The sequence below is a fragment of the Lynx canadensis genome, chromosome C1 (assembly GCF_007474595.2).
Source record: "Lynx canadensis isolate LIC74 chromosome C1, mLynCan4.pri.v2, whole genome shotgun sequence".
In the NCBI taxonomy this organism is placed as follows: domain Eukaryota; kingdom Metazoa; phylum Chordata; class Mammalia; order Carnivora; family Felidae; genus Lynx; species Lynx canadensis.
Window position 1 is genome coordinate 105,506,119 of NC_044310.1, and position 19,220 is coordinate 105,525,338.

The 19,220-nt window shown below is 49.2% G+C and overlaps 4 protein-coding genes across 5 annotated transcripts; 2 read left to right on the forward strand and 2 right to left on the reverse strand.

The window, feature by feature from the left end:
* The first annotated feature begins 806 nt into the window (after positions 1-806).
* TNFAIP8L2 (TNF alpha induced protein 8 like 2) lies at positions 807-3,822 on the forward strand. The gene is made up of 2 exons (XM_030323859.1): positions 807-904; positions 2,538-3,822. Exon 2 carries the CDS (start codon positions 2,543-2,545, stop codon positions 3,095-3,097), a length of 555 nt encoding a protein of 184 aa, XP_030179719.1. The 5' UTR covers positions 807-904; positions 2,538-2,542; the 3' UTR covers positions 3,098-3,822.
* On the reverse strand, positions 3,616-11,128 carry LYSMD1 (LysM domain containing 1). The gene is made up of 3 exons (XM_030323857.1): positions 10,336-11,128; positions 5,306-5,670; positions 3,616-4,893 (listed from the first exon to the last, which is right to left on the reverse strand). The coding sequence occupies exons 1-3, from the start codon at positions 10,513-10,515 to the stop codon at positions 4,755-4,757; spliced, it is 684 nt and encodes a 227-aa protein (XP_030179717.1). The 5' UTR covers positions 10,516-11,128; the 3' UTR covers positions 3,616-4,754.
* A 66-nt stretch (positions 11,129-11,194) lies between these two features.
* Positions 11,195-13,955, forward strand: LOC115519956 (sodium channel modifier 1-like). Its single transcript, XM_030323856.1, has 7 exons — positions 11,195-11,463; positions 11,698-11,768; positions 11,947-12,035; positions 12,135-12,232; positions 12,336-12,424; positions 13,282-13,476; positions 13,612-13,955. The coding sequence occupies exons 1-7, from the start codon at positions 11,269-11,271 to the stop codon at positions 13,709-13,711; spliced, it is 837 nt and encodes a 278-aa protein (XP_030179716.1). The 5' UTR covers positions 11,195-11,268; the 3' UTR covers positions 13,712-13,955.
* A 336-nt stretch (positions 13,956-14,291) lies between these two features.
* TMOD4 (tropomodulin 4) lies at positions 14,292-19,216 on the reverse strand. 2 transcript variants are annotated; one of them, XM_030323854.1, is made up of 10 exons: positions 19,127-19,216; positions 17,949-18,110; positions 17,581-17,737; positions 17,145-17,261; positions 16,275-16,364; positions 15,964-16,094; positions 15,760-15,867; positions 15,202-15,345; positions 14,798-14,942; positions 14,292-14,410 (listed from the first exon to the last, which is right to left on the reverse strand). In XM_030323854.1, the coding sequence occupies exons 2-10, from the start codon at positions 18,069-18,071 to the stop codon at positions 14,388-14,390; spliced, it is 1,038 nt and encodes a 345-aa protein (XP_030179714.1). In that variant the 5' UTR covers positions 18,072-18,110; positions 19,127-19,216; the 3' UTR covers positions 14,292-14,387. The 2 variants fall into 2 exon arrangements, with proteins under 2 accessions (XP_030179714.1, XP_030179715.1); XM_030323855.1 differs by having other exon boundaries at positions 19,099-19,216.
* Between the last annotated feature and the right edge of the window lie 4 nt (positions 19,217-19,220).

Consider the following 19,220-nt stretch of genomic DNA (forward strand, 5'->3'; position numbering starts at 1 on the left):
GAATCCATTCTCCTCGTTCTGCCTTGTCAGCCCTCCTCTCAGAAATAATCTAAACATCTCTTTACTCTCATTATTCTTCCAATTTCTACTAAAGCTAATGACGTCATTTGACTTGCATTATAGTTACACTTGCTTAAGTTTATCTCCCTGTCCAGACTGTCAGATTCTTGATGGTAAACATTTGGGCCTCATTCAGAAACTGTCTTACCTTCATCCCTATAGCAGCTACAAAGCACCTTAAGTAGCTGCGTTTCCTCTAGTGGTTCAGTGCTGTGCTGACACCTGCTGGTCACATCTGGCTTGGTCGCCCTGGCCCCAGCACCTTCCTCTCTAGGGTTAAGGGCAGAGACAGTCCATGCCACCCCTTACCCAGGCAGGCACTGGAGGCCTATGCTGGTGATACCGCTGCCCCAAGCACCACCCTCCCCTGGAGACTCCAGGGACACGCTCACACCTGCTGGTCTCTGGTCTGCCTCTGGCATCTCCAGCCTAAGCTCAATTCAATCTTCAAAACCTTCCCCACTGACCCCTACTAAAGCAATTTGTACTTCATATCATTCCCAGTACCACAAAAATCGAAGATCTCAAGGAACTGGGCATCGAGGAAAGAAAGAAGCAAATAATTTGAGACCAGGGGATGTGCAATCCCTCCTCATGACCTCAAATCAAGGCTATTTCCTCCAGAATGCTTGGTATTCCTTTTAACCTTTGTTGTATTTCTGGGAGGCTCTTGGGCCACAGACCTTCTTAGAGACAGTGTGATGAACCGGAGGTTGAGCACCGAGTTGGTAGGCGGGGCTTCAGGGGTGGGGCCAAGCCAAAGAGCCTCTCACTTAGGAGCTTCTCCATTCTATCAGCTCTCCCGGGACACCCAAAGCAAGACTGGCACCAGTGCACGCAGCAGGTGAGGGGCCAGCAATGACAGGAGGGTAGTCTTTAGGGGTGGTGGTGGCAGAAAGGTCCCAGCCCTGCCAGCCTGAGCCTTCCATATTGTGAGACTCTCACTTGACAGAATTCTTGGGTCCCCAGCAGAAAGGTCCAACTCAGTTTTCCCTGGGGCAAGGATGCCTCAGAAAGAAAGACGGGGTTTGGGACAGTGTAGAGGCAGGGCCGAGGCATGGGGGTGATGTGGGTGTGCAACAGAGTATGGAGACATGTAAGGACGTCCTAGGAAACATGGGGGTAGACATAAGGGCCAGAGGGGGAGCTGGAGCAGAGGGTCGCAGGGCAGGACCCAGACAAGAGAAAAAGAGAGACTGAAACAGGGAGGGAGAGAACAGTAGAGCAAATGGGAGATAACAACGGGTGCAATGAAGAGCTGGGGAACAGGAAGGCCAAGGAGGAAGGCAGGCTCGCATGGAGCAATCTCCTCTTCCGGCTGTGGAGCCCGGGCCAGAAAACCCCAGGCAGGCCCAGGAGCAAAGCAGTTTTTCAGGCTCCCATTGAACCGGCACAGCTGGGGAAGAAACCCCTGCCCCAGTCAATAGCACCCATCTGCCCTGAGTCTTCAGGCTCCCATTTGGGTTTGGGGGAGAGGGCGAGGCTGCTCCTCACTGCGGTCACAGCCACATCCTGCAGCGCAGGGTAGGGGGAAGTAAGAAGCAAAACAACCAGAACCACGGGCGAAGACCACAGGGAGAGAACCCTGGATATATGCCAGTGATGTGCCACCAGGAGGGTCCTGGGGTCAGTCCCAGTAGAAGACTGCAGGCCTCCAGGACCGCCTGCCCCCTCCCGCCCTGGGGTGCTTGTTTCTCATGCTCACATGTGCATGGACCTCACTGAGAACATTCCAGGGAAGGAGGTTTCTTCGGATTATTTAGTTCAAAGCTCATTATCATTTGCTTAATTCCAAGTTGCTTAATTCCTCTTAGCTTCAGTGTTCTCACCGTAAGACGGTGACACCGACCTAACGAAGGGTCGGGAAGACAATTCCCATAAAGTACTTGGCACATAGGTTCTCAATAAACGTTAGTTGTTATTTTTATTAGGACTCCTGAGATCCCCCACCCCCACCCCATTTCTTTACAGACAGTAGAGCACACGAGCTGACATGGGCTTTTGGGGCCAGAAAAACGGTGGCATTTGACATTGGGTAAATTCTTTAAAGCGAGCTTCAGTTTGCTCAGCTGTAAAACAGAGAGTCATAGCCACACCTCATAGACACATGGCACACAGTCAGCGTCCACAAGGGTAGAATGATCAGCCAGGTAAGGCGGATCTTCTCCACTGTAGGGCAGCAATGGCCTACTTCCCCTTGAGACTTCACGTGTGAGGCCGAGCCCCTGTGAGCCTTCACTCCTCCAGCCAAAGCTATTACTGCTCCTCTGGATTTAGAAATCAAAATTTCCTACAGTACCACTTGAAAAGAAATGGGAACAGGCCTAGAGAACCGAGGGGGCCCAGGGGAAAAAGATGAAATGATGACAATGGGCAAGAAACCAGAGTAAGGGGGAAAAGCCATGTCTCTCTTTCTAAGGATGCCTGTGGCTGTCTTCTGGCGACTAACCACATGCCCACACCACCCCCTTCCCCAGGCACTATGGAGTCCTTCAGCTCAAAGAGTCTGGCACTACAGGCGGAGAAGAAGCTACTGAGTAAGATGGCAGGTCGGTCCGTGGCTCATCTGTTCATCGACGAGACCAGCAGCGCGGTGCTAGATGAGCTCTACCGTGTTTCCAAAGAGTACACGCACAGCCGGCCCCAGGCCCAACGGGTGATCAAGGACCTGATCAAGGTGGCGGTCAAGGTGGCCGTGCTGCACCGCAGCGGTTGCTTTGGCCCCGGTGAGCTGGCCCTGGCCGCCCGCTTCCGCCAAAAGCTGCGGCAGGGCGCCATGACGGCACTCAGCTTTGGCGAGGTGGACTTCACCTTTGAGGCTGCGGTGCTGGCTGGCCTGCTGACCGAGTGCCGGGATGTGCTGCTGGAGCTGGTGGAGCACCACCTCACACCCAAGTCACACGGCCGCATCCGCCACGTGTTTGATCACTTCTCTGACGCTGGCCTGCTCACCGCCCTCTACGGGCCCGACTTCACTCAGCACCTGGGCAAGATCTGTGATGGGCTCAGGAAGATGCTGGATGAGGGGAAACTCTGAGGGCCCTGGAACCCAGCACAAGCCACCTTGGCCAGAGAGCTGACTGAGGAAACAACCCGGAACGAGCTTTCTAACCCTGCTCATCTGCACTAATGCTTGTCAGTCCTCGGCTTCGTCTTTCCTAAGAGTGCTTTGGACTCTGAGACCACCCCACCCCCGAACTGCTGGTGGAGAAGAAGCAAAGCTGAGGGTTGAGGCCTCTCTCCCACTCCAGCCCCAGGACAGGAAACAAAGCTGCCTGAAAAAGACGAAGTGAAACTTGGATCTCTATTTCCCCCATAAGGGACATTTGAAACAGGGAAGCCCCCTCCCCTGTGAACCAGGGTAAGAGGGCATAGCCCATCTAACCCGTCAGGGGACCCTAAAGACAGAAGTGGGAGTGGGGGCCCCTTAGAGCCATCCCAGACCTCCAGCTCCAAGTAGAGCCTGGATGGACACCAGAGGCTCTGTTCCAGAGTGCAGGAAGAAGGGGCTAGGGCAGGGGAGATTCTCACAGGGGAAATAAAACTACTAAAGCATGCACAGGGCTCAGTGTTTAATCTCTCCAGCTTCTTATACCTTATGACCATCACAGAGGTGAGGGAAAGAGAAACACCGCTTATCTAGCCTCTCACCATTTCCAGACAGGAGACAGAGGCATAGTGCCAGTAGTATTGGGTTCCCTTGCCTACTGCTGCTTAACAAACTCTAAAACAAAACAAAACAAAACAAAACAAAACAAACCAGTACCACAGATCAGTGCTACAGATTGCAAATAAATACGCAGTGAGGAGCAAGGCATAGATCAACAGCACTGGTGGGGAGGGAGTGTAACAAAGAAACTCCCGCACCAGCAAGTCTCCCCCAACTGTCCTCCTCCTCAAACTCCAAAGTAATTCCTCTGTCATCCCTTAGCCTCACACATGCTGAACAGAGGAGCAGGTCAGAAGGGTGAACTGGTGATGTGGAGAGTTCCAGTTCCTATGTTGCTGCTTTTTCTCAGAGCAAGAGTTATAAACAAATTATAGTGGACTGGTTGGTTAAGACTGAGCCCAAATTCTTTACATTGAGACTGGGGAAAAGCCCCAGCACGGTCCGCCATTCTCTGCAGAGAGGCTAGATCACGGATTGCCCCACCCTCAGTGACATGCTTGGCTAAGAAGGTGGGGAAGGTGGGGAGCCAGCGGGCATTGGCTTACTACTCCTGGGCTCCCTTCACCCCAGAGTTATAGAAATCCCATTTTTCAGTTATAAGAGGGAAACGTACGATACAGCAAATAAATACTACTTCAATATAGCACCAAATAAATTAGGTAACATAGTTGGAGATGGAGAGGAAGGAGGCTGGGGGCTGAGGGAGTCCTCGCCACCCTGTTCTAAGGCCAAGGGAAGGTAAAAGGGACGGGGAAGCCAACAGGGACGTAAAAAGAGCCTTATGAATCTGAAGGACAGCTCTAGATTCAGACAAAGAACTGAGGAGGGGTCTGTTCCCCATCCTCTACTCTTGCCAATCAAGCTGCCCCAGGCCAAGGAACTCTAGATCAACGAGAAAGCTGGAACGAAGGCAGGAGGGAGGGAGGTGGGCCGGGAAGCCGTGTTCTTGAGCCTCACCTCAGGCTCCTCTCCCCCTCAAGTTGCTACTTCAACATCTTGCTTCTCCCAATCATTTCTGGGGACATCAGAGTTTGAAGATTTCATCCTCCTGGTCCCGAAGTGTCCGGGTCCGAGAGGTCCGGGTCAACGGGACCGGACCTAGGACTGCTCGCTGCTGCATCCGAGGGGAACTCAGGTGAAGGCCTGACTCCTCCCCAGGTACCCTGCAGGTGAGGAAAGGGGGCAAAGTGACAGGTCAGGGGAAGAACCTGAGAAAGGGCCCACTGAAAAGGTATAGGGGAAGCTGTCCTCCTCTCCTAGTATACATGAGCTGCTTGCTCTCAGATGGAGTCTCATTACCCTCTCTGTAAATTCTAACCATTAACGCTCCTTCACGGATCATCAGCCATAACAACACTCAACTATTTTACTCCAATGAGAATACAAAACCATTTCCCGCTGCTCTACCCGTCCCAGCAGCCATTGGCTCTGTCGTTGTTTCAGGGCCATCTGGGGGAAACGCTTCACATCGCTTCTGCTAACACTGTGCTTACTTACTTGTGTGTCTGGTCAGGCAAGGCTGGAAGAATGAAGAAGTCTATGGAGGGGGCGTAAAAGGAACCATTCAAGACTCACCCACTTTCCCCCTTTTTCAGCTTCTGGGCAGCAGCCTTCTTTGACAGGCTGATCTGTGAATCAAGCTTCTTAAGGAAATCAGAGGCAGAGAGGTCATGGATGGGAGTGTGGGGTTCCCAGCCAGGTGTGGGAAGGGCTTCACCGTTAGCACGTCCTGAACCTGTTTCTCGTTTCTTCCTGTCAGCTGAGTGTGGCTGAACTTCATCCTTACTTGACTGTACTTCTTCCTCTCCCTCTTTCTCTTCCTCAGAATCCAAACCATTGAACAGGTCTCTGGGCTCTGTCAGGATGGGGATGTAGAGGGTTTTCTTCAGGAAGATGGAGTCATTAGTATAAAGGCGGTTTGCACGCTTAATCTGTTCCATCTTTAAAAAAAAGTCACCGCAATTAATGACAGTAGTAATGATCAATCTTCTATCTGTACAGCACCTCAGGCCTTTTAAAGTGATTGTACAGAGTCTTATTTGACCCTATAACAACCAAGCTAAAATACAGAGGGTTGATATTATTCCTATTTTATTTTATTTTTTAGGGTATTTATTTATTTATAATATGAAATTTATTGTCAAATTGGTTTCCATACTATTCCTATTTTATTGATCAGCGGTTTTCATACTTTTTGGTTTTAGGGTCCCTTTGCATTTTAAAAAACTATTGAGGAAAAAAAAAGCTTTCATTTATGTAGATTATAGCTATCAATACACGTTCTTATAAAGTAAAAGTGAACAAATTGAAAAATGTGTACTTATTTAAAAATAACCCATTGCATGTTAACATAAATATGCTAATGAAAAATAACTATTTTCCAAAACAACAACAAATGGAGCAAAAAGAGAGGCAGTGCTTTATATTTTTTCAAGTCAGTTTAATGTGTGACTTAACAGAAGACAACAGAAGATTCTCCTATCTGCCTTTACATCTGATGGGCTATAATATTACATGTCATGTAGCTTCTGAAAAATACAGTACACTTGTGAGAATGAGGATGAAAAAGACAAAGTCTTACTATCATTACTATGAAAGTAGTTTTGACCTTGTGGATCCCTGAAGAGTCTCATGCTGGGAACTTCAGTTAAAGATGAAGGAACTGAGGCTCAGACAGGTTGTTACTTGCTTAAGATTAACCAGCAAATTAATGACAAAGGTGTAATTCGAATTCTGGGCCTTTTTACTCCTTCTGGGAATGCTTTTCACACGAATATTAATAATTTTGCTGACCAAAGTATTTACTTTGTACCTATTTATCCATCACTGGACACAGTGTCTGGCATGACCATCCACTTGCCGCCCAAGGTAGAAACAAGGGTAGATGCCATCCTCAACTTATACTTTTCTTTTGCCACCCATACCCAGCTGGTCAACAAGTTACTGCAAAAAACGTCTCTTCCAGTCTTCCTCTCTCCATTTCTATGCATCTCCCCCTGCTGACATTGATATTTATTTATTTATTTATTGAGAAAGAGAAAGAGAGAGAGAGAGAGCACACGCAAGTGAGAGGAGGAGAGGGGCAGAGGGAAGGAGAGTGAGAATCTTAAGCAGGCTCTACACTGGGCTCCACACTGGACGAGGGGCTCAATCCCATGACCCTAAGATCATGGCCTAAGCTGAAGTCAACAGTTGGGCGTTCAACAGACTGAGCCATCCAGGCATCCCTGACATCTATCTTCCTAAAAAAAATTAATCTGATCAACCCACTACCCTGTGTATAAACTTCCTATGGCCCCCCATTGGCTCAGAGATAAAATTCAAATTAGCATTCAAGGATTCTCGATCTACCCCAATATGATGTCTAGCCTCATCTCTCTTTCTGCCATCTATACATTTTGCCATCCTGAACTTTTCATGTTTTTCAAACATTTTATGATCTTCCACACCTTTGTGTCTTTATCTGACACACTTCTCCACTATCCCCTTCTCTGCTGGGAAAACTTCCACTCATCAACTGTCACTCCCTCTGTGTCACCTTCTCCAGGACTCCCAAGGTACATTGTAAACATTGCCATGTAACACCTATCACCCTATTGTACTGTTATTCACATCTTTGCACATTTGTCTTGCCCAAACTCTGTGAGTCCTTTGAGGGCAGGGATGCTGTCTCTGTATCCCAAGGCACTCCTCAGCATGACACAAATTTGGCATACAGCAGAGGTTCATTAATGCTTTATGAGTAAATAAACTAGATAACAAAATATAGAAATCTCAGATGTAGTATATTAGTAAAAATCATATGCTATGATGTGTTTAAAATAAAATTGGATTAATCTGAACAATAAAAAAAGTTAAAATTGGCTTGCAGTTTTGTACTTTTATTTAGCCCAGTGTTTTGATGCTATTAATTTTATTTTGCCTAGATAGTATCCTAGGTCCCTTCTAGCTCCAAGATGCTATGAATTATTCTGTGAATTTTGTTATTTTTTTATTTACTAGAAATTCCATATAAGGCCACATCATTCCACTTAAAAAAATTTTTTTTAATGTTTATTTTTGAGAGAGACAGACAGAGTGCAAGCAGGGGAGGGGCAGAGAGAGAGAGGGAGACCCAGAATCCAAAGCAGACTCCAGGCTCTGAGCTGTCAGCACAGAGCCCGACACGGGGCTCAAACTCACAAGCTGTGAGATCATGACCTGAGTCGAAGTTGGAAGCTTAACCAACTGAGCCACCCAGGCGCCCGAACATCATTCCACTTTTTAACAGAATGTAACCAGGGGCACCTGGGTGGCTCAGTCAGTTGACTGTAGGACTTCGGCTCAGGTCATGATCTCACAGCTTGTAAGTCTGAGCCCCGCGACGGGCTCTGTGCTGACAGCTCAGAGCCTGGAGCCAGCTTCGGATTCTGTGTCTCCCTCTCTCTCTGCCCTTCCCCCACTCATGCTCTGTCTCTGTCTCTCTCAAAAATTAAAAAAAGAAAAAAAAGAATGTAACTAAAGCCAAACTCCAGAGGAGTCCTAGACTGCTGAGCCACAGTCCACTGAGCTAGAAAGGCCACTAGAATGTAGTTATTTATTTCTTTTTTTTGAGAGAGAGGGTGCAAATGAGCGAGCGGCAGAGAGAAAGAGAGAGCGAGGGAGAAGCGGGGCTCACCTGAAGCAGGACTTGTGTTTTACCTGAAGCGGGGCTTGAGCTCACAAACCATGAGATCATGACCTGAGCCGAAATCAGATGCTTAACGACTGAGCCACCCAGGCGCCCCTAGAATCTAGCTGGTTTAACAGAGCACTTCAAAGTGATGATTTTAGAATGAGACAACCTGGTCTGAATCTTAGTTCTACTAAGTAGACTTGTAATCTGTAGCAGGTTATCTTTCTAGGCCTTTCTTTCCTTATCTTTAAATATTTGGGGAATAGTTTTAGCCACCTCCTGAAGTCTTATGGAGATAATATATAGAGCTTGGCACACAGTTTGTGTTAACACTAAGGTAGCTGGTGTTAGGTAACTACCTAGTGTTAGGTAGGTAATAACCTAGGTAATTATCATTATTTAATATACCTTCTGCATTTTACAAATGGTAAGGAAGCTGAGGGCCCAGACAGGTGAAGTGACTTATGCAGTCTCTCAGCTAGTAAGCAGCAGAATGAGGCCAGAACCTAGAACCCTTCACTAGGCTACAGAGCTTTTTTTGTACTCAGGAGGGGACAGGGCTGTAAGAAAACCTCCACATATAACCGATCTACAGTAGCACAGTTTCCTTCTTTTCACAGCTTCAGAGTCTCTCCTGGGATGCAGGAGCTGCTCAGTACTTTCATATCTCCTTCCTTGGTGTGGGCCATGGCCTCTACTTGAAATGTGGCTTTCCTAATCCTCCCAATCTCCACCTGTGGGAATCTTAGCCACGTTTTCATTAGTTCAAAAAAACCATCTATTAGCTTCTATGTGCTAGGGACTATGCCAGACTCTAGAGATATAAAACTGAAAGAAAATAGTTCTGTCCCTTAAGGAAAGCACAGATTATTGGAAAGACAAACACGCAAAAGGTATAAACAACTGAATTATAGGCTTGCAGAGAAGCTAGAGCAAGGAATTTCTAAGTGTTTCACGGCTCCTTAAAAACTGCACTTAATGTCCTCCCCTGCCTCCTTCCAAGTAAAAATTAATCTTCTTTTCTGATTTCCTACCCTTTATTAATACTTCTACAAAGTCACCACATTCTGTCACCTGCAATCCATATTTGCGTCCCTGTTCATTTCTCACTAGATTGCAAATTACAGAAGGGCAACAACAACACATTGTATTTATGTTTCTAAGAATGGTTAGCACAGCCGTTGAAACATACCAAGCATAGAAATGTTGGCTAAACTCAACAGGGTATGGAAAAAAATTCATCCATTTTAATGCGATGTTTCTTACACCTATCAAAGAGACCCCACGCGTGACCTGAAATGCCTGGTGTAGAGAGTACCTGTTTTGCACCAAGGAGGCCACCTTACTGGAAAGAAGAAGGCAGAGCACTGATGAGGTATAAAGACCCAGAAGAGAAAGACTTTAAAAACTTAGAACTAGAGGGATTAGAGTACTGGTCTCACAAAAACTCAAAACTAGAAACCAGCCCTGGACTGTTTGCTGTAAATGTTTAATCACTTGCAATTAAAACGTTTATGTGTGGTTAACAGTACAGGCCTTGGAGTCTGACAGACTTGTTTGAATTCCCACTCTAACACTCATTAGTTATTTGACCTTGATCACATTGGTTAACCAATCTAGGTCTCAGTTTCTTCATCTGTAAACAGGGGACAATACCTGTATGCTCGATAGGACTGTGAGAACCAAATGGGCTAATGTACATTGAAAGCCTCTAGGATAGAGACCGACATGATAAACAGAAGAAGCTCCTCTCCACTGGAGCAGTGGCACAAGATCTGTCCCAACCAGACAATGCAACATTGAGATGGGAAAACCAAAAGATAAAGGGTGGATCAGACCACAACAGAAATGGGACAATTTCAGGGGAAGCTGCCCAGAAGGGCCATGACATTCTCTTGAGGAATAAATCTCTTCTACATGGTTGCCTGCATCCCAGTCGTGGAAGACTCACCGTCACCCCGTATTTGAGTGCTAGTCCAGCCAGGGTGTCTCCGGGGGCCAGCTGATGCTCCAGGCGTCTTTCCCTCACCGGGGAGCAAGCCGACTGCACGAGGCTTCCGTAAGAACGAGCCCGGCTCCCTTGAAGCAGTCCCGACCCCCCAAGGGAGGCCTGTCTAGAGGGAGAAGCCATCTCCTGACCCTACCGACAGCCGGGGTTGCAACTTAGGGAGGCCCGGCTAAGCGCTCAATAGTGACGGGGCCGGGGTCTAGGAATGGATAGCCAGAGGATCCTTTTCCCTTCTGTCTTCTCTCCTAATTCTCCCGCCTCCTCCGGTACTACGCACCCCCTCCGCTCTCGCGTCTCCTCCCTCCAAGCCCCTTTCCCACAAATCTGTACCCTGAGTGTTCAGTCCCTACCGGTGTCTATCCTCAGGACCCCGCCGACTTTCGACCCCCGCCCCCCCGCCGCCACAGATCGCTACGCTAACCTCTGACCTTTGAACTCTAGTTACCTGCCTCCACACTCAGCTCAGTTTGCCCCCTTGTCGGACAGCCCCGACCTCCTGAATTCCCCCCACACCCTGGCTCCGCCCCGTCCTGGGGTTGGTCCACTAGTGTCAGGAATAAACCCGGCCCACCCCCGGTGGGCTGTCGGCCGGAGACTAGGCGCTGATGAGTGCGAGAGCTCGTAGCACACTTTCCAATCCGAGATCCTCTAAGGCCCGCACAGCACCAAATCCGCCACACTCTCAAAATCAGTCTCCACATTTAGGTTCTTCCCCTGCAGACGCCCCGAATCTGTCAAGATGCGAGGGCTGGGCGGCAAGCTCTTTGAAAAAAAAGACTTCATTTCCCAAAATGCCCCGCACGCGCACGGTCGCCGGGTGGCGTAGGAAGTGCGGGCCCCTCGGCAGGCTGGGGCCGGCTTGCGGTAGCGCTGTGCATGCTGGGAAGCGCTTCCAGGGAAGTAAGGAGGCCAACCGGAAAAGAACCCGAAGGAAAGGAGACGCCCCAATCTTGCTACGGTGGCCTGAAAGGAGAGGCGAAGCAACCCAGGAGAATTGCTCGTTTCTGGGCCTCCGTCGTGATGTCTTTCAAGAGGGAAGGTGATGATTGGAGTCAACTCAATGTGTTGAAAGTAAGCGCTAGAGGAGAGCGCCGGGAGCAGCTTCAGTGCCCTGGGAAAGAGCTGTTTTGCTGCTCTGGCAACAAGTCGGGGTGGGGGGGCGCGGCGCGAGGGAGCGACTAGAGCTGGGTAGTGACCCCTTTTTCTCCCTGTGATCTCTGTTCTCATGGTCCTTACTCCCTTTCAATCCTCGTCCTTGTCGTTTCCCGTCCGATCCTTTCTCCTAACTCTCTGATCCCCCTGTAGAAACGAAGAGTCGGAGATCTGCTGGCCAGTTACATCCCAGAGGATGAGGCGCTGATGCTACGGGATGGACGGTGAGGACGAGGAGTGATCAAGCCTGAGGGTTCTGCAGTTAGAGGCTCAATAAAATTTTATCAGGGGGGAGAGCCGGAGTATCTAGGATTAATTGCTAGATCAAGGTGGGACCTACAACCGAGACCCCTCTCGCCCCCCCCCCCCCCCGGAGCAAATATCTTCTCTCCTCCTGTCCAGCTTTGCTTGTGCCATCTGTCCCCACCGACCTGTCCTGGACACCCTGGCCATGCTGACTGCCCACCGTGCAGGCAAGAAACATCTGTCCAGTAAGTTTGAGGGAAGACAGGGGTTAGAGAAGAAATCTTCCAGATCTCTGAAGATCACTGTTGCTTCTCTGTTTTTAATTCTTTCCCCTGTCTCCTCAGGCCTGCAGCTTTTCTATGGCAAGAAGCAGCCAGGGAAGGGAACAGAGCAGAATCCAAGACAGCAGAATGAATTGAGGAGGTCAGAGACCAAAGCTGAGGTAATCAGGGTGGGGAGAGTGTGTTCCCAGTGGGTCTGCTTGAAGGGTTTTGACTTCTTTCTGGCTCTGAAGACTCTGACTCTGTCTCCCCTCTCTATACCAGGCTCCTCTGTTAACTCAGACCCGACTTACCACCCAAAGTGCTCTGCACAGAGCTCCTCACTATAACAGCTGCTGCCGCCGGAAATACAGGTCTGTGGGGTAGGAAAGCCAGAGGTTGGAAAGGGCAGAGGAGATAGATGGCTCAAAAATGATTGTATTCCAAATTGTATTCTCAGGAATACTAGTAGTCCAGAGATGTTAACTGGTATTTCAGGAAAAAGAGAATTTTTTTTAGGTTTGGAAAAATGGCACTTTGTAATCCTAATTTGGATAGTAATACTAGTATATATTAAGGGCTCTACAAAGTCTTAAAATTAAAAACTTCAAAAAATTTAACCTAGCCTTTAAAGAACTCAATTTGATTCCAAAAAACATTTTTTTATTGTTTATTCATTTGTGAGAGAGAGACAGAGTGTTAGCAGGGGAGGGGCAGAGAGAGAGGGAGACACAGAATCCAAAGCAGTCTCCAGGCTCTGAGCTGTCAGCACAGAGCCCAACACAGGGCTCGAACTCACAAACCACAAGATCATGACCTGAGCTGAAGTCGGAGGCTTAACTGACTGAGCTACCCAGGCATCCCCCAAAATTCTTTTTCATGCAGAACACTTACTAAAACATCTTAAGGAACACAACATATGTATATGTATATGTATATGTATATATACCATATGGTATATATATATATACATATATATATATATATATGTATATATATATGATACACAAATTTATATTTAGGATTTTTATTTTTAAGTGATCTGTACACCCAATGTGGGGCTTGAACCCACAACCCTGAGATCAAGAGTTGCATGCTGTACGGGCTGAGCCAGCCAGGTGTCCCTTGAGGGAAACACTTTAGGAAGCACTGCTGTAAGGGGTTGGGATTCATAAGAGAATTGGCCCTTATCCTTTACCACTTTTATAGACGTTGATTCTTCTCTACCCAGACCAGAAACCCCTCGTCCCTCTGTCTCCCATTTCCCTTTGCCACCCCCAGAGGTTGAACCCAAGAGTGGGAAGATCAGTAGGGAACCCGTGCCTGGGGCTGGCCCACAGGCCAAGGAGTCAGCAACTGTCTCATCCTCTGCACGCATGAGCCCCACGAGAAGACGTGCCCTGGATCATTACCTCACCCTTCGAAGGTGAGGTGAAGTTTTCTCTTTTCTCTCTGACTCTCCTTTTTTCAATCCTTCTCAATTGTTGTTGTTGTTTTTTTCCTTATTCCCTACTAACTTCTTAAATCTCTTTTCCTGACCTATTCTCTTTGTTATTTCCAGCTCTGGATGGATCCCAGATGGACAAGGTCGATGGGTAAAAGATGAGAATGTTGAGTTTGACTCTGATGAAGAGGAACCCCCTGATCTCCCTTTGGACTGACACATTCCATTCCCCCACTCAGTTCAGAAGTAAATTTCAGTGGGCTCTGGAAGCCGAATTTTCCTCGAGTCTCCTTCCTTGTTCCATTTCAAGATTTCAAACCTGCATTCTCAGCCTGGCCAATTCTTCCCTGCAATGTACATGACTCCCCATACTTCTAACCCCTCCCCCACCTTCTACCAATGTCATGCCAAGCGTCAGCTGCACGTAGCCCAATGCCCTATTAATAAGTCTGTCAGAAGGAGGTCTGTGCCCTTCATGTTGTCTGCCTTCTTCCCCACCGCCACTCAAAGTCCTTTCCTCCTTCAAATCACACGAGGGTTGTGGGTAGACGCCGGGGGACCTGGCCACGTCTGGAAAGAGGGTTGGGGTAGGTACTCTGTGAGAGCAGAAAGGACTAAATGAAAAGACAGGGGTGTGGGGAACACCAAGGGAGGGAGCTCCCCCACCTCCTCCTAGTAACTTGAACCTCTCTGTCTGCTGATCCCCAGAGTATAAATAATCCCCTGATGAACTGGCAGTAACCCTTGGGTGTTAGTGCCAAGATTCCCACCCCAGAGCCCAAGGAAGGAGGCAGGCAGAGTGGACAGAAGGGCCTTTATTTACAGGAAGGGGGAGAGATGAGGATTTAAGCATTCAGGGCTTCCAGCTCTGGTTGGTAAAGGGAAAGGAAGTGTTATCTCTTTTTTTGCTGGCGACCTGTAACAGGAAACAGTAAACACAAGTCTTTCTTCCATCTCTTACTTCCTGCAGAGGTGCTCTTCGTTCCAGGTCCTTGAGGCCAGACTCATAAAGAGGTAGTGTCTTTGGCCAGCAAGCACGCCCACCCCACATTAACAAAACCAAATAAGACATGACATGGCAAGTAAAAGTACCATGCTCCCAAACGGGTATGTCTAGCTCCTTTCCTGCCTTTCTACGGGTATACGTTTGGGGGCAGGGAGACTCTTCTATACTTTTTAGTCACTTAGGGGATTTAAACTTCACGTGTGAATATTGCTTCGGCTGTACCCCAGGCTATTAGTCCCTAAGTCAGGCTTCAGAAGGATCTACTTGCCCCCATACAGCATGTCTGCATTTACTCACGTAGTTCATTGTTCCGGGTCATGGCCTGGGCTGCCCGAGCACGTGGCCCCTGCTGTGTGAAGTGGTAGCCAAAGCGGACAATGGAGGGACACTGCTCGAGCACGGTGGCCATCTCCATCTCCACTGCATCGCCAGGCCACTGGCGCTGGGGGACGGAGAGGTGAACCCTGTCAGCCCCCTTCTCTGTGTTGTTCACCGTGCCATACCACCAACCCTTTGGGAGGTTGAAAAAGCTTGTTTCATCAGAAGGGGTGATAAGAGGTGCTGACCTTGGCTCCCCTCAGAGAGACAACGAAGAGGTTTCAGACAAGATTAGGTGAGATCCTGACCCAGTGGCAGCCTCAGGGAGGAGACTCGGGGAATATTAATTGAATGATCAGGGGACCAGGGGAGGGAAAGCTCACCTGGTTGTCTACACGGAGCTCAGTGAGTGTGGCATTTTCCCGAACTGCCTTCAGCACAGCCATGAGCCCTGTGCTGCTAATGAAGTTGGATTCAATGTTCAGGCTCTGGAGGCTACGATTCTCACGCAACATGTCAGCCACCGCCTGGGTAGTAGGGACTTGGGTTAGGATTAGGGGACAGTTTCACAGATGACTGAGGAGAGAAAGAACAGGAGCAAGAGGGAAACACAGCTCTTTGAGAAGAGTCCTTGAGGAGCTGTAGGTGGGGTGAGAGGGAGATGGAAGGGAGCACAGGTCGTAGGGGAAGCAGGGAGGTTAAGTGTGTGGTGGAGTTGGCGGGGTGGTAGAGCAGGCTGTGGCTCTCTGAGAAGGTGATCTGAGGATTTCCGAGCTAAGGGCCATGGGACTGAGGGTAGGAGTCTTCATCAGGCCATCCTAAGATTATGTGATGGGAATAGCATCCCCAGCACAACCCCAACCCCTTATGACAGCCCTGACAGGGGTGCATGTCAAGGGGTGCATGTATGGGGAGGGGGCTGGGATTTCAAGTTGCCTTACATTGGCGATGGGGTCACCACTCCTTGTGGCCACCAGACTGAGGCTCCGGACATAGGTATTTGTCTTCATGGCCTCACACAACTCAGTTAGCATGGGTATCGGGATGTCCTGTCAGAGGAGAAGAGATGGTAGGCTAAGGGACCCACATATCTGGGACTCACATAGTTAATCCCATTTATTATTTGGAACATAGGGGTCAGATACCTGTATGTTATTGAGGTTCACCTCCTCCAGCTCCTTGTCATTGTTTCGAACGCTCTTTAGTATCTCCTCGATGTTTGTGGGATTTGGGGGCTCATCCGGCACCGGCTTGTACTTGTCAGGCTGCACCACACCTGGCGGGCAAGGGCCAGAAGGAAACCACGACATGTCCCCCACAACCTCCTCCCCATTGGTTCTCCCATTACTTCTGTACCATGTCCTCTCCATGATCCCCGTTTCACCCTTTGCTACCTTTAATCAGACCTTGGGACTGCCTTCCCAAAGCCCTGGATGCCATGCTTCCAAACACTCACTGCTAATGCCTTCGGTGTTGCAGATTTCTCCACTGCAGATGGCGTCATAGTATTGCTTGTTGCTCATCAGTGTGTACATGCCCAGAATTGCTGGAGAGAGTACGTAGAGGGGGAACAGGGAATGAGAAGAAGGAGTTTGTTCCAAATCCCCTCCCTTCTCATTCTGAATCTGTTGCAGTTTTTTAAAGCCTGACTTGTCCCCCCTCTTCCAAAGAGGTTCCCACTCTCCCTAGGTCCCAGGGTTTCCTTCTATGAACTGCTTACGGTGGTAGTTTTTAAAACTTTGAGGGGGGGAGGGGGGGTGCCTGGGTGGCTCCATCGGTTAAGTGTCCAACTCTTGATTTCAGCTCAGGTCATGATTTTATGGTTCATGAGATTGAGCCCCGCATCGGGCTCTGCGCTGACAGCACAGAGCCTGTTTGGGATTCTCTCTCTCCTTCTTTCTCTGTCCCTCCCCACTTCAAAATAAATAAATAAACTTTAAAAAAAACAAACAAACAAGTTTGAGACAGGGCTAAGGGAAGGTCCCTAAGGAGCCCCTAGAGGGTAAGGGAGGGAAAAACAACAGTGTTTCACATTCAAAAAAAAAGAGAAAAGAGTGAGGGAGTCTTTTAGACTTCCTCCTATTTCCAGCCAGAATAGTTCTACTTTTATCTGCTTTATAATCCCTATAAACTTGTCTCTGAGATGTGAATGTATTAGATTAAAAAATGAATGAGTGAATACATAAACAAAAACTTAAAACCATGACCTGAGGCTTTCTCTAACATTCATGTCCTGTTCAGGGCCTTCCTCACTAGTCCCATGGCCTGGCTAGAACCGCCCTGCCCTGGATCTCCCCACCCTCCCTAACCTTCCACTGCCGCCCACCTGCAATATCACACATTTCGGCGTCTGTGGCATGGGCCAATGCCTCTTCCAGTTCAGGCTCCAGAGTGATCTGCTCCTGTGCAGGAATTTCCCTCTTGGGCTGAATGTAGGGTTTCCCTGATGGGGAGATGAAGGGTGGCTCAGGTGGAGGTCATTCCTCCTACGATTCTTGTCTCTAGCTTCCTTCCTTTCCTTCTCCAGGAGGTGGAGTCTTGGGTCACTAGGGGCCACCGTAAGGCCCAAGTCCTCTACCAGCTCAGGACTCCTGGGTCCCCTAATCTCTCCTAAAAGCTGGAGAGTGAAAGAGGCATGTGTGTTTCAGGGTGGCCAGGTCCCTGGGCAGCTAGAAGCTGGAAGGTCAGAGGGAAGCTGGAGGGGGTGCACTTGAGAGATGACCATTGGGTTTTGGTAGGCATGGTTGTTAGTGTCTCCATACCCTTCTTCTCGCCTGTGAAGGGCACCAAGTCATCACGTTCTTTGACCTCTAGTGCCTGCTGTTCCAGATACTGCAAAAGGGCATCCCGGTCCAGTGGCCCCGTTGGGCTCTTCTTTGTCTGGTCACGCTGTCTTAGTCCAGCGGGCAGGAGCATGTTCTTCGGGATGAGTTTTGGGGAGGAAGTCAGACCTCTGATCTGGGGTACCTCCAGGGCTCCCTAAACATCTGCACACACCTTTTCCCTGGCCCTCTTGGGATTCCAAGCCCTGTAGGCAGCCCTGATCTCAGCCACCCGGGGCCCACCACCCCTTCCCCAATGCTCGGAGGCTGCCCGTTTCCTCGTTGGTTCCTTGTGCCAGAGCCCCTACCTCGGGGTCCATCTCCTGTAGCTCGCAGTCCAGCTGCTCCAGCTCCTCGGGGCTCAAGGTCTTTAGGATCTCATCTTCATCTATGTCTCTGTATTTTTCCAGTTCCTTCTGATATGATGACATGATGGCCCCACCCCCTCCCCACTCTGGTGCTCACAGAGCCTGGGGGGAATGGGGAAAGTGATTGGAGAATGGAAAGATACACATGGACACAGCAGGACACAGATGAGCCAGGGGGCAGAACGATGAACTGGATGCCTTGGAGGCTAGAAATCTAGCTGGGCAGGGGAAGGTGGGGACTTATGTTTAGTTAGAACCAGAGCTTCCTTCTTCCTGCTTCCTCAGCTTCAGCCACCCTGGATGGGGATCCCAGGCATCCAAGCGTGATTTGTCTGCCCATTGTGTGACAGAGAAATCCTGGCAACACCCTCCCTTATAACCTCGTCCGTCCGTGCCTCTTGCCCAAGCACAGCTGCCAAGGGCCCTGCCAACACAGCTGGCCCCAGGCCCAGTTCCTATTGAAAGGAAGGGGGGCATACAAAGAGTTTCAGGGAAATTCCTCTTCTCTTCCCCACGATCCAGTCTTTTTTCCTAAACTCGAAGAACGCAAGGGGGAAGAGAGACAGTTCTCTTACCCTACCCTCATTTCCTTTTATTGTGGGGGAATCAAGATTTCACTTTCTATGTTTGCTAAAACTCTAAATCCTAAGGGAAAGCAAGGGCTCAGAGGAGCTGGGGGGAGTGCCAGGTTGGGGGAAGGGTGGTATGGTCTCAGGAGAAGGGGCTGAGTCCCCATAATTTGTCCCTGACTTTGGACGGGAAGGTGACACCAGACCAATGGGTGGGAAATACCTTCTAAATGCGATAAAGTTTCTCTAAAAACAGTGGGAAGATTAAACTTGCACAATCTCTTACAATACAGAAAATACACACAAGCTACACATACACACCATACTGAATATGAAAGATCCAGAAAGTGTGTGAGATACTTGCATGGACAATGTACACTACGGTTAAGGGATAGGACAGACAGTGGCAGAAACATACGCTGAGGGACGGAGACACTCCACATCATTCCCGAAAGGAGCCGCTCCTCTCCTCCCACCTCCCACCAGGCTCTGGTCCATAAGCCCCCTGCCTTCCCACCTACCAGTCCTGGTGGCCACCTCCCTTCTCACCTCCCCTTCTGTCGGTTGGTCTGTCAGTGCTACTGGAGCACTGTCCCCGCGGCAGGAAGAGCCCAGTGCCGGGGAGAGGGTGGGGGAACAGTGA